Here is a 15,471-nt window from a genome sequence, read left to right as displayed (position 1 = left end):
AGGTTTGCAGGTTCATTTCATATGAGTGGGCAGAACATTGGTTTAGTAGTCAAAAGTACAATGACAATGACTTCAAGAATTTATCTGATGTATTGAAGCCTTACAAAAAGGCATTGCAGTCATTCAAAAATCACTGGAAGAAAGAGCCATCCGTCATCGACATACCACGAAGTAATCAGATAGCTGAACGTGCAATCAAGGTGATGCAAGACCTGTATGCTTCCTGCAGAAAGAAAGACAAACTGCAACTTCGATTCATTCTAAGTAATAAGCGCTAGACTCTTTATGAGACGTGAGCATCATGTGACCCATGTACTAAACACAGTAGGCCTATAGACACAGACAGTTATGTATATTGTTGTACTAGACGCTTTGATACTGTTAATTTTGTAATACTTGTATAATTATATATCACATAATGTTTTTTGTTATATCACAGTACATGTTGCATAAATAAATAAAATAACAACAGGAGTATGACTCTTACAACATCTTCAGCCTTTAATATTCATTTACTGCACAAAAGTGTACCTATTGAAAATTCGATTTTTTGGTTTTGGGGTGACCTTTTTTCAAAATATGTCAAAATGAAACATCTATTCGTTCTTTTTACATAAAAGTTCATTGAATTACGATACAGGCCTAGTAGGTTGCAAAAAAGTCATATCCCTAATATATATATATATATATATATATATATATATATATATATATATATATATATATATATATATATATAAAATTAAAAACTGAAGACAATACAGAGAAAAATTAACGGACAAATAAACTTGTTACAAACCAATTGAAAATTATATTACAAATTATGACAAAATAAACTTCCTAATATTAAAATATTAATAATAATAAAAACATAGTAAGTTAGATAGATAAATTTATAATATAATGAGATGTTTGTTTATTTAAAGAAGGATTTTCCCATTTAATATGAAGTGCTTCTTTTATTTTTAATTAGTTAATGGTAGAGGCAGTATCTAAAATCTGAAAGCAATCATAATTAGTGTTTTACAATTAATGAATGAATTTAAATGTTTAAAAATATGCGATTGCTTGTCATTCGTAAGATGCTCATTTATCCGTGTTGTCAAATGTCTGGAGTTTTCTCCAATATAACTGGCGTTACAGCCAACACAAGAAAATTTGAAGACAACGTTAGATTTAAGCATCTTAGGAAGTGGATCTTTTATGCAAAAGTTGTTTTTTAATTTATCGGTTGTGAATATAAATTTGATTATTACATTTTTACAATACTTTTTAATAGTTTTATCAATTTTAGTTTTAGTGAAATTTGAGTAAAATCCAATAAATGGAAGCTTAAAATATCTTATATTAGTATTATCAACAGTATTTATAACAGGTGGATTAATCTTCTTTTCAACATATAATTTAATTTCAGTGTCGATAACATTTTGCGGAAATTGATTATTTTTTAAAACTAAAGAAAGATTTTTTATATCCTTATCAAATCCAAACCACGTGTTGTTAATTTTATATGTTCGATCAATCAAGCAACGTATAAGACCAGTTTTGTAACATGAAGGGACAAAACTAAAGAAATTTTGTAAAAGACCCGTGTATGTTTTTTTGTGATAAACTGATGTAGAGAGTGAATTAGACTTATTAATAAGAACATCCAAAAATGGAATTTGGTTGTCTTTTTCTTTTTCCATAGTAAATCTTAAGTTTTTGTGTTGTCTATTGAGATGTTTAAAGAATTCTTGCGCTTCAAACTCTGAATTAAAAATTGAAAAAATTGAAAAATTGAATTATAAAAACCCACGAGAAAAAATTATGTTCACTCACTAAATTTACTAGCATTCCTTATAAAAATAAAATCTTCGTACAAAATATGTCTTCATACACTTTACAACACCATGAACTGGATTTATTGAATAATGGTCTTAACTTTGCTTTACCACCAGCGTTTATAAAAGAGACGGACGTTTTTGCTCAATTTGATAGCGTTGCACAATTTCTCAACACCAAACTTAGAAACAAGGATTCGGAACCTCAAGCTAAAAGTGAACTTTCACATTTAGCAAATAATTATGTTTACAAATATACGCCGTCTGAAGGTTGTCTGAGAAAACACAAAATAATAAAAAGACTCAGGAAGAATGAAAACATCGTAATAACAAGACCAGACAAAGGGAATGGTATAATTGTTCTAAATAAAGTTGACTATATAAATTCTCTTAATAATATTATAAGTGATAAAACTAAATTTAAAGAATTAAAAGATGATCCAACTATAAAAAGAGAAGTATCTTTACAAGGGTATCTTAGAAAACTTAAAAAACTTTTTTACAATAAAATTTATCCTGTTGGTTCACAAACAGCAAGAATTTATGCTCTACCTAAGATGCACAAACTTAGTAAAGATTCTTCTCTACCATCTTTTCGACCAATTATTTCAACTATTGGCACATATAATTATAAACTTGCTAAACATCTTTCAGATTTATTATCTCCATATTCACCAAAACATTATACCACTTTTGACTCATTTTCATTCGTTGAAGATTTAAAACAAGTTGACGTAACTAACAAATTTATGGTTTCTTATGATGTTGAAAACTTATTTACTAACATTCCACTTAATGAAACTATAGATATAGCAACAGAATTGTTTTTTAAAGATGAAACTCGCTGAAAATATTTTTGTAAAACTCATTTCAAAAAATTACTTCAAATTTCAACGTCAGGGCTCATTTCTTATTTAACGGAAAAATTTATGATTAATTAGATGGCGTTGCAATGGGTTCTCCTTTAGCACCAATTTTAGCTAATATGTTCATCGGTTTTCATGAACAAACGTGAGTTAATAATTGCTCATCCTCCATACCGATTTTTTATAAACGTTATGTGGATTACATAATAGCAATTTTTAATTCAGAGTTTGAAGCGCAAGAATTCTTTAAACATCTCAATAGACAACACAAAAACTTAAGATTTACTATGGAAAAAGAAAAAGACAACCAAATTCCATTTTTGGATGTTCTTATTAATAAGTCTAATTCACTCTCTACATCAGTTTATCACAAAAAAACATACACGGGTCTTTTACAAAATTTCTTTAGTTTTGTCCCTTCATGTTACAAAACTGGTCTTATACGTTGCTTGATTGATCGAACATATAAAATTAACAACACGTGGTTTGGATTTGATAAGGATATAAAAAATCTTTCTTTAGTTTTAAAAAATAATCAATTTCCGCAAAATGTTATCGACACTGAAATTAAATTATATGTTGAAAAGAAGATTAATCCACCTGTTATAAATACTGTTGATAATACTAATATAAGATATTTTAAGCTTCCATTTATTGGATTTTACTCAAATTTCACTAAAACTAAAATTGATAAAATTATTAAAAAGTATTGTAAAAATGTAATAATCAAATTTATATTCACAACCGATAAATTAAAAAACAACTTTTGCATAAAAGATCCACTTCCTAAGATGCTTAAATCTAACGTTGTCTTCAAATTTTCTTGCGTTGGCTGTAACGCCAGTTATATTGGAGAAAACTCCAGACATTTGACAACACGGATAAATGAGCATCTTACGAATGACAAGCAATCGCATATTTTTAAACATTTAAATTCATTCATTAATTGTAAAACACTAATTATGATTGCTTTCAGATTTTAGATACTGCCTCTACCATTAACTAATTAAAAATAAAAGAAGCACTTCATATTAAATGGGAAAATCCTTCTTTAAATAAACAAACATCTCATTATATTATAAATTTATCTATCTAACTTACTATGTTTTTATTATTATTAATATTTTAATATTAGGAAGTTTATTTTGTCATAATTTGTAATATAATTTTCAATTGGTTTGTAACAAGTTTATTTGTCCATTAATTTTTCTCTGTATTGTCTTCAGTTTTTAAATTTATTTACCAGAGTTTTAATTGTAAATTAAATCTTTTGAAAATGTAGTAAGACTACGAAACATGTATATATATATATATATATATATATATATATATATATATATATATATATATATATATATATATATATATATATATATATATATATATATATTGTTATCTAGACTTTGAATTTATAAGTCTACGGATTTTACATGTTGTAAAGGATTTTATTATGTAATACGGATTCAATGGTATTCATAGCAACCAATTAAAAAGTATAACATATTAATAAAAGGGCACAGGCCTCATAATGGTATTCGTGCTAAATTTAGTGTATATGGCATACATAAAAAATTTGCAACTACCAAAAATATGTTGTTGTTATGCAAAATTAGGTATCTATTGCAACCAAAAAATATATAAATTGCATAAGAAGCGCAGACCTCATATTGTTTAATAAATTTTTATTTATTAAACAATATGAGGTCTGCACCTTTTATGCAATTTTTATCAGATAAGGTTTGAGTGCTAGCATTTATCTTCTGAATGGAATCTACTTGCGTGCTTCGCTCCACCTTTAGATCTTGCAAATCACCTTTAAACAAAAACGCCTCGCTTGAAGGCTCAACCCCTTTTGTTAGTTTGCTGTAATCTGAGACTTCTGGTTTTAAGGGATAGATGCCAGATTTTCTAAATGAATTTTTGATTTTTTTCTTTTTGAACAATAAAGAGGAAAGAAAACTGTAGAAAATGTTTCCTTAGTAATGTACATATTATTGTTCTTTACTCTGTATTCTTTAACATACAAGTCCCATGCCTGTTTTAATGGGACAAATATCCTAACATCGAGAGGTTGGATGAAGGGAGTAATATTTGGAGGAAGCAAGATAAAATGTATTTGCAGATCTGCTAGCTGCTTCACAAGTTGATAATTCATTCTTGATTCATGTTTGTCTGACTTTAGAATGAGCATCTAGTTGAATGCAATTTAATGTCCAGTATTTTAATAAAATAATTGGCATAGTGAAGATAATAATAGACATAGGCCATAGCATTATGCTTTACTGTAAGCATAATAAGAGAAATATTAACAGGGATTTAATAGGTAGGCTAAACTTACCAAGCACCATAACGCGTTCTTTTGCATTTGTTGATGTTGCATAGTGGACATTTTTAGAGCCTTTCTCTGCCAAAACCCTTTTAATTCTTGTTGAAAATTGAAAACACTATTCATTTATATTAAAACTCCTGCTTGTCTATTTTATTATGTTAAGAATATCATTTTCTGCCAAGTATGCTTTTCTGTCCGCAAACCATTGCTGCACTACTTGCTTGCTAACATTCATTCTTGCTGCACTCAAAGATTCGCTGGTGTGTGTGACTATATTTGGGTGTCTCTATATGAAGCACTTGTTCCTCTGCACCAGTCAAGAATGTGTTCGGACCCATCTTTTCAACAATTGGGGCTTTGCCAATAATTTTATCATGCAGAGAAATCCGAGGAATGTTGTAAAATTTGGCTGCTTTTGAAATAGACTTTCTTTTACTGAATAGTATACAGAAAGTTATACAGAAAATATTCAAAAAGTTATAGCACGGCTTCGACTACGGTAAAAACTGATTATAGAATTAACTAATACGACTTTTAAAATGTCCAATTTACCTCTTAACATCTTCTATTGCGTTGTCAATATCATCCTCAGTATATCGTGATCTTGACGTCATTCTGGAGCAACTGCTTATCTTAGGAGACATCTTTATTTTATCTTAGACAACTTTATTTTATCTTAACTTAATTAATTTTAATGTCAAAACACAGAGTAGGAAACAAAGCCGAGACAGATTAAAATAAAGATAAGATTGATATTAGATTTATTTATTAACTATGTATCCAGCTGTAATACTGTTAATCCCTTGGAGATTAATTCCGAACCAAGGAGTTTTCAAATAAATAAATATTTCTATTGTTATTAAATGTGTTTATATTCTTCTAAATCATTCGATCAACGAATTAACGATTGCAACCTGCAATCGTTAATGATTGTGCAAATAGAACTTTACAAAACATCAATAATTCTAAACTTTACGAAACCTTAAAAAGTCCATTGTTTAACAATCATAACAACCCAGAAAGTAATATTTTTTATACTAAATCTCTAAAAAACCTAGCAATAAAAAAGAAAAAATTTCCGTCAATGGCAAGAATGCGGTCTTGTCGAAGACTGGAATAAAATTCAATAACTTAAAGAAGTGTTTGTTTCAAACATCTCTGGCCAAAATCTCTGGTTCAAACATCTCTGTTCAAACATCTCTGGCCAAAATTGCATAAAATGTGTGACTCAGAACCCTTATTATATGATAAAGTAATAATAATAATTTTTTTTTTGTCGAATACTGGAAAACATAATAAATTGCTTCCAGTTTTCGACACCCCTTCTACCCCCTCCCCTCCCCCACTTCCCTTTCAATTTTTTGATTTTAGATGATTATACATTTATCTCATCTATTTCAGTGTCAGCATGAAAAAAAAAATTTCAAATACATTACATTTGTTATGCGTTTCTTGTTGCTATCTGTTATAAAAATTGTTACTAAGAGTTAAGGGTGTGTTTGATCAGCCTATTTTTTAGTGACAAAACGTCGAAGACTGGACGTATAGCTTTCAATTTTTATTTTATTTTTTTAAGTTTGTTTTTTTGTTTCCTTAATATTACAAATTCGTAATTACATAATAATTAATCGTTAATAGTGGATATATAAATAAAACAAAATTGCTGCAAATTGGTTTTACAAAAATAATAAATTTACTCTAACGCTGTAACAAAAAGAGGAAAACTTGCAGAAGACCAAATGATCTTATCATCAAGAACCGCTTACATTGCCATAAATATATTCACAAAATTTTTACATAAAATCATTACATTGTTATGGTATTAAAAACGTCGGATGACAAGTACACAAATATATTTATACAAATGTCGTTTTTTTTTTAATATTTGCACAATTATTACTAATGCAATGTTGAAAATATATTTATATATAATAAAAAACAAGAAACTATTCAATAAGTTTGCAGAGAATAGATTTATAAAAATCAGAATCTAAATTTTTATACTTTAAAATTTAGGGTACCATATGTATGCAATAAATATTTATACTCTGGTTTTTGTTTCTGGTTTTGTAAAGACTATAGAAAATTGAAAGACTTTTTTGCATTTTGCTATAATACATAAAACTTAGAACATTATATACATTTAGTTCAAAAAATGTCAATAAAGTCATCTGTTCAAAAAATCTGTTTTTTTTTTTTGAATTTTTTGTTCTTTTCTTAAATATTAAATAAATTTATACAATAAGATAGTTAAGATTAAAAAAATCGTTATACGGTAACAATTAAAAAATCGTTATACAATAACAAATATAATAAAATATACAAGTATAAAAATAAAAACATAATAAATAAAACGCAGAGACTCGCATAAGACCTTTAGGTCTTATCATCGAGAACCGCTCGTGAACTTTAGTTGCATTATAATAACATTTAATAAAGAATAAACAAAAATGTCAAATTAATAATTTGCGAAAAACATAAATTTCGTAAGAATATATAAATTTGTAAAGAAATTATAATTGATTCTTATATGTAAATACAAAGTTTGTATTAAATAGTACTTATTTCTTAAACACATAAATAGTAAATCCGATATTATTGTATATTACTTAGGTCGTTAGGAAAGTTCGTAGAACTCCCTATTACTTAGGTGGTTAGGAAAGTTCGTAGAACTCCCTATTAAAAAAAAAAGAAGAGTTTTTTTAAATTTTATTTTATCAAATGTTCAAAATAATGTCCATCGTTATCTATACAAAGTTGCATCCTTTCAAGCCATTTGTCAAACGTTTTTTTATACTCTTCTTTGTGTATACTTTGAAGTAGCTTCGTTATGCGAGTTTTTTGACTTTTGACGTCAGTATCGTCATCAAGATTTTTTTTTTATCAAGTCGAATAGCCAATAATCGGATGGAGCTAAGTTTGGTGAGTATGGTGGGTGGTGAATTATTGTAATTCCAGCTTGGTTTAGACAATTTGTGACGGTTTCAGTCAGATGGGGTCGAGCGTTATCATGGAGAAATTTGAAATTTTGAGTGCCTGTTTTAGGTCTTTGCTTATTTAATTCGCATATAAGAGATTTCAAACAATTTTTTATATAATATTCGCTAGTAATGGTGTCTACCTTTTCAGCATAACCCAAATGAACAACGCCTGTTGTTTTGAAGAAGATGTAGAACATGTTTTTCGGCTAAAACCTGTCGCATCTTACTATAGTTCTTGGACTTTCACCTTCACCGACCCAACTAGCATTAGCCGACTTGTGTCCAACTTGTCTCAAATAAAACCACGACTCATCCCCTGTTATAATATCACATAGTCTCCACGGGCCGTTTCTGAAAAGGGCTAAATTTTCCTTACATGCCTCAACTCTATTCTTGCGATTTTGATCGGTTAACTCGTGGGGTATCCAACGTGATGTTAGTTTCCTTTTTTTAAGTGGGTTGTGAATGATTTCGTTGATTGTAAAACAATTAATCAATGTCAGGGCTTCAATTATATCATGTGTTGCATGCGGATTTTCTTCAATAATGGCTCGCACACGTTCAATATTCTCAGCTGTATACGTGGTCCAGGGTGCCCTGAGCGAGGATCATCTTCGAGACTCTCTCTACCATCTTTAAATAAAGTAGCCCACTTGGCAACTGTACTATATTTTGGAGCTTGGTTACCATGAACTAAAACCAACTCATCGGATATGGTTTGTGCTGAAACTCCAAGTAGAGCGCGGGTCTTAATGTATGCTCGATATTCAAATTTTTCTATTTTAAAATTTTTTTTTTTAACGTATATAATAAAATTTAAATAACTTTTTTAATAAACATTCAAAATATTTCAAGAAGTACTTAAAATGTTCATAATTAAACGCAGTTTAAAATGATATATAAATATTTAATTATTTCCTGTCTCATTGTATCTTTACAGATGAAGTTCTACGAACTTCCTAACGACCTAAGTACATTATATAGTAAGTTTCATATTTTCATAAAATGTTAAAAATATAAAGATAAGTCTTCAAAAGATAAAATTATTTCTTTCAGTTTTTTTGTGAATGAAATGTAATTCCATTCATGGGAAAAATCAAAATTTTTCAAAACTATTTTGTTCCAAAGAAAAGCTCCTCTAAATGCGATACATGACTTTACAAAATCAGTGATTGAAAAAAGTTGCCGAACTAAATTATCATTTCTTAAGTTATATTATAAGGTATATAAGTTATGAAAAGAAACAGGAGATGCATTAGTTTTACAATATGCTTCTGCTGACGATAAAGAGGTTGCAGTTTAGATTTGTTGGTATTACCCCAGGCAATGTTTGCATAATTTATGTGGCAGTGGATTAAAGAGAAATATAATTGTGTTAAACTGTGCTTATTTAAAAAATTTCTAGCTTTATATATCCTATATTTATAAACTCCTATATTTCGAGCAGTTTTTTTGGACAATAAATCAATGTGATATTTCCAACTAAGGTTTTCATCAATATAGATACCTAAAAAGTTAGTAGTTATTTCTCTCTTAACTTGAACTTTGTCAATAAAAAGTAAAGGCATGACAGGACCCAGTGGGCACAGGACATAAATACGACTTCTTTTGAACGATCAAAAGACGTCCAAAACGTTCAATAGACGTTTAAAAGACGTCTTTTTTACGTCCTGTATATATATATATATATATATATATATATATATATATATATATATATATATACATATATATATATATATATATAGATATATATATATATATATATATATATATATATATATATATATATATATATATATATATATATATATATATATATATACAGAGACGTATTTAAGGGCGGAGGGGGCAGGGGGGTTTGGCCCCCGGGCGCCACGTTTTGACAGGGCGCCTGCTTTTTGTATGCTAAAATTTTAGAAAATCAAAAAATAGTCATTTTATATCGTTTCACAAAAATTTTTATATTATTGTTATGTCCAAATCATAAACCATATATAAATATATTTTAGGCCATACATAAATCAAATTTTATATTATTATTATTATGACCAAATCATAAACTTGCAAATTAAACATATTTATGCGCTAATTATTCATCCAAAAACCTTGGTTAATACTGTTAAAATGTTAAAACATGTTAAAACAATTTATTTATTATAAATATGCCTCCTGAACATGATCCGACAGTGTAATGGATAAGTTCTACTCTCGTGCGCCGGTGTTCCGAGATCTGTTCACACTAGTATACCAATTCTAAATTTCTTTAGAATAAGTGCTTTTTAATTTTTATTGATTAAATATTTGATCCTTATTTATTAATTAGTAAATAACATACTAGAAATTATTAAATGGTGGGTTTTACCTATTATTTTCATTTTACGCTTAATTAACTTTATTAATTGAAATAGGCATAGACTCAGCTATTTAGTTTTAAAAAATGAAATAATTCTTCAAAGATTTTCTTTACATTTTCTAAAAAAAAAAACTCTTCAAAAATACTTTAAACTTTCAATAAACTTAGTGCTAATATGCCCTAATCAGTTTGTCTTTTATCTTATTTTATATAATTTGAAGTAATAGGCAGAATAAATTACGCATTAATTATATTAAATTAGCAATTGGATTTTGATCGCCTTTTGAGGGATACTTTCTTTTGGTAACCATCTTGTATATACCGCGTGTGCACAATATAATTTATATTTTTATTATTGTAATTATAATTGGAATTTTAAAGATTGTTGTCAGTTTTTTTCATTGTTGGCCGAAGTAATTTGCTCTTCAGTATGTTGTCTGCTTAATGCCTTGTATTACAGTATACAGTCTTGAAAAAGGTAAATATTTGTATTTCGATTATTCTTTTTAGTTTTAGTATTAACATTATTGTTATCATATATAACTTGTATTCTGCCTACTGAGTCTAGTGAGTTTTTTATATAATCTTTAATATTATCCAAAATTATGCTTATTGCATCATGGTATAAACTTATAATAACTCATACCTTTTAGGATTCTTATTTTAAAAAGCGATGAGTGTTTATACTAAAAAGCTTAGCGGCGCAGAAAACCGAAAACGATCTCATGCAAAAAATGAAGCTCAAGCGAAAATACTTTTAAAGACTGCTAAGTTAGAAACATATTTTAGCTTTACAGATAAAGAGCCTCACATATCGCCAAGTAAGTTTATTTTGCTAGAAAGCCATACGTTTCATTAATTTTGCAAATATATTATACATATAAATACATATTGTTATGTTATTTATTATTTAATGTAAATAATTTATATTTAAAATGTAGATATGCGTAGTAACCGTTATTTATGTTTTCAGTTGAAAATGTAGTAAATAATACAAGCAATCAAAATGGTTACAGCTTTATTGTTAATGAGAATAACCTATCAAATCCAGACGATCTAATATTAATATTATCAAGTAAGAGCAGTACTGAAACTAGTAAAACTCTATTGACTACAGAATCTGAAGAACTAAATGATACACCGTGTTTGTCCATGCATGAACATAACAAACCCGAATGTTTATTGTAAAATCTTTATTTAAAATTTAATATAATTTTTAAATAATATCTTTTGGTACATGCATGTTATATAAAATTTATTATATTTTTCTGTATAGAAACCAAAATGATCACAGATTCACTGTTAATAAAGATAATCTATAAAATCCAGACAATCTATTATTATCAAATGTCAGCATTACAGAAACGAATAAAACTCTATTGTCTACAGTATCGGAAGAAATAAACGATACACCACGTTTGTCAATGGATGAACATAACAGTCTTCCTAAACAATGTATTGTTCCTGAATAAGCTTTTTTAAATTTTTAAATTTTTTTTATGGCATGTTACAATTATAAACATGTACATAGGTAGTCTGTTTGTTTTAGTCGCTTGTTATGTGAAATTGTGTAAGAAAATAAATTAATAATAAGTATATTACACTCTGTACATTTTAAACGATACCTATATTCTCCAGTTATATTATGCATTTATCTCTATTATCTAATGCTTGAATGTTTTTTGTAAAACTTTTTTTATATAATTTGTTATAAACTGTGAATAATATTTTTTGGTTTTTGTATATTAAATAAACATATTTTCTCTTTAGAAATGATCCTGCCAATTGGCTAAAAAATCAAGAAACGATAGATTATTTATCAATCAATGGATTTAACCAAAATTCAGAGAACAATAATTTCCAAAAGTCAAAAAGAGTTTACACTCAAATAATTGGTGGGGAAAGACGCACTCGTTTTCGATATTTGTCAAAAAGAATTTTTGTATCTACTCTTGTTAATGGTGAAAAAATTAACCGAACATTTTTGATTTACTCAGAAAGTAAAGGATCAATATTTTGTGCACCCTGCTATTTATTTGGTGGGACTATATCGTTTGCCACAGTTGGTTTTTCAGATTGGAAAAAAGGAGAAGAAAAAATCAAGCGTCATGAAAATTCACAACACCACAAATTGTGTGTAATGAATATGAAAGAAAGAAAAGAAGTATTAAATCGAGTTGATCAAAAGCTAAAGAATCAAGTAGAAACGGAAATATATTATTGGAAAAATGTATTGACAAGAGTTGTAACTGTTGTGAAATCCCTTTCTTCTCGTGGAATGTCTTTTAGAGGCGACGATGACCGTTTTGGATCTGTTCATAATGGGAACTTCATGATGAGCTTAGAGCTTATTACTCAGTTTGATCCTTTTTTAGCACAACACATTGAGAAGTTTGGAAATAAAGGAAAAGTTCAACATCGTACCTATCATTTAATATATATGAGCAGTTCATAAGTATAATGGCAGATAATGTTATTCAACAAATAGTAAAAGAAATAAAGGAAGCTAAATACTTTTCCATCAGTATTGATTCTACTTCAAACATTAGCCATGTAGATCAACTGTCATTTATTTTTCGGTATGTTCAAAAGAATGGTTGACCAGTAGAAAGATTTTTAGGATTTTTACCCAATTCTGGGCATAAATCTGAAGAATTAGCAGATGCTGTATTTTTAGTTTTAAAATCGCATGGATTAGATATTAACAATTGTCGTGGTCAAAGTTACGACAATGCGTCTAATATGTCTGGTAGATATACAGGACTTCAAGCTCGCATTAAAGAAGTTAATCCTGTCGCTACACTTGTACCATGCTCGGCACACTCTTTAAATCTTGTTGGTGAATGCGCTGTGGACTGTTGTATTTATGCTTTTGAATTTTTTATTCTGCTTCAAAATATTTACAAATTTTTTAGTGCCTCTACATATAGATGGGAAATACTTCGGAAGAATTTGATTAAAACAAAAAATATATCACTTAAAAAACTATCAGATACCAGGTGGTCAGCAAGATCTGATGCAAGTATTAGTTTAAACAAAAATTGGATTGAAATAATTAATGCACTGTCTTTTATCAAAGATGATAAAACAGAAAAATCTATTATAAGATCAGAAGCTAACGGGCTATATTTAAAACTAGACAGTCTTGAAACAGCTATAATGGCCACATTATGGGGCGATATACATGAAAGATTTCACAAAACTAGTAAACAATTGCAGTCAGTTGAGATTGATTTAGAAACAGTTGTAAGTTTATACGAATCTTTAATTCGATATGTATTAGATTTAAGGAGTATGTTTGATATCTATGAAGAGAGAGCAATTAATAAGTCGGGACACAATACATATCGAAAAATACGAAATAGAAAAAGAAAACTAACTGCAGATGAAAAAAGAGAAGGAGAAAAAAATTTTGAAATTCGAGACTCTTTCAGAATTAACACATATTATGCTATTATTGATAAACTTCATTCTGAGCTAGAATGAAGAAAATTGTGCTATGATGAAGCCAATAAAAAATTTAACATTTATTTCAAATAATAAAACTATCGCCATCAGAAATTTACAAAAAAGCAGAAATACTTCAAAGTATATATAAAAATGATCTTTCATCTTCATTTGCTAACGAGTGTGTACAATTTAGAAGTTATTTAATGAGTTTAACTGAAAGCGTAAGACCTAAAACTATAATAGATATTTATAAAATGATCAGAACTGAAAAACTTCAAGAGCTGTTTCCTTACGTAGATATAGCATTAAGAATATATCTATGTTGTCCAACGTCCAATTGTTCAGCCGAGAGATCATTCTCAGCATTAAAGAGGATTAAATCTTATTTGAGGTCACGAATGACAGGTGATCGTCTTAATAGGTTAGCAATTCTATCTATAGAATCTGCACTTACCATAGATATGAACTTCAATGACATTATAAATACATTTGCAAAACAAAACTCGCATAGAAAATTATAATTTTCTATAGTGTTTAATATAACTTGATATATGTTTGTATAAAAAATGTTTTTGTTTTTTAATAATCACCCATATCAAAGTTGACAGTTACTTTAAAAAAAGGGCGCTTAAAGAAAAAGTGCCCCCAGGGCGCCAAAAGTTCAAATACGTCTCTGTATATATATATATATAAAATATATATATATATATATAAATATATAAAAGTTAGATAAGTGTTTTTTACTAATTTATATATATATATATATATATATAAAAGTTAGATAAGTGTTTTTTACTAATTTGTATATATATATATATATATATATATATATATATATATATATATATATATATATATATATATATATATGTATATATATATATATATTTATATATATATATATATATATATATATATATATTTATAAATATATATATATATATATATATATATATATATATATATATATATATATATATATATATATATATATATATATATATTTACATATATATAAATATAAACTATTGAAGAATCATTAAACAACATTATTTTATTTAAATAATAAGTAATAACACTTTTTTGTATAACAGTTTAATGAATGCTTTCGAGTCTATTCCGTAAGCGCACATCCCGAAACGCTCCTTCCGTAAGGAACTGTTGCGCAAGTATTCTTTCGAAATGATTTGTTTCGCAAGTTTCTTTTCGTAAATGGTTTTTACGGAATTATTATTATTTATTTTTTTCGTTTAATGCATTAAGGAAGGTGAATTTGCGCAAATACAACTTCCGCAATAACAACTTAAAATACGGAAGATAAAAATGCGAAATTTTCCAAAGTTTTTGTTTATGGCGAACAACCCTAATATATTATTTAAAGATAAATGGTTGAAAATTACATTACATAATATTCTTTCTAAAATTTTAGAAAAAACAGGCAAAATTGAAATTGGGCGATAATTTGAGACACTGGTTTCATCTCCACCTTTAAATATTGGTAAAACTCTAGCTATTTTTAGATTGTCGGGAAAAATACCCTGTTTTATCGAACAATGTAAAACTTGAAATAGAATATCTTTAATGACTTCATACGAGTCGATAATAACATTGGAATTAATATCTTCATGACCAGTTTTATTAGATTTAAGCATTTTAAAAGAACGTT

At 27.7% G+C, this 15,471-nt stretch overlaps 4 protein-coding genes across 4 annotated transcripts; 3 read left to right on the top strand and 1 right to left on the bottom strand.

Annotated features, from left to right (window-relative positions):
• Positions 1–992: 992 nt before the first annotated feature.
• On the bottom strand, positions 993–1,688 carry LOC136079486 (uncharacterized). The gene has a single exon (XM_065795225.1). It carries the CDS (start codon positions 1,686–1,688, stop codon positions 993–995), a length of 696 nt encoding a protein of 231 aa, XP_065651297.1.
• A 179-nt stretch (positions 1,689–1,867) lies between these two features.
• Positions 1,868–2,671, top strand: LOC136079485 (uncharacterized). The gene has a single exon (XM_065795224.1). The coding sequence runs from the start codon at positions 1,868–1,870 to the stop codon at positions 2,669–2,671; it is 804 nt and encodes a 267-aa protein (XP_065651296.1).
• A 305-nt stretch (positions 2,672–2,976) lies between these two features.
• Positions 2,977–3,672, top strand: LOC136079484 (uncharacterized). The gene has a single exon (XM_065795223.1). It carries the CDS (start codon positions 2,977–2,979, stop codon positions 3,670–3,672), a length of 696 nt encoding a protein of 231 aa, XP_065651295.1.
• Positions 3,673–11,028: 7,356 nt separating this feature from the next.
• On the top strand, positions 11,029–12,810 carry LOC136079483 (zinc finger MYM-type protein 5-like). Its single transcript, XM_065795222.1, has 3 exons — positions 11,029–11,176; positions 11,329–11,539; positions 12,126–12,810. Exons 1-3 carry the CDS (start codon positions 11,029–11,031, stop codon positions 12,808–12,810), a joined length of 1,044 nt encoding a protein of 347 aa, XP_065651294.1.
• Positions 12,811–15,471: the final 2,661 nt, after the last annotated feature.

The sequence above is a fragment of the Hydra vulgaris genome, chromosome 04 (genome assembly GCF_038396675.1).
Source record: "Hydra vulgaris chromosome 04, alternate assembly HydraT2T_AEP".
In the NCBI taxonomy this organism is placed as follows: Eukaryota; Metazoa; Cnidaria; class Hydrozoa; order Anthoathecata; family Hydridae; genus Hydra; species Hydra vulgaris.
This window is presented reverse-complemented; position numbering and strand designations above follow the sequence as displayed.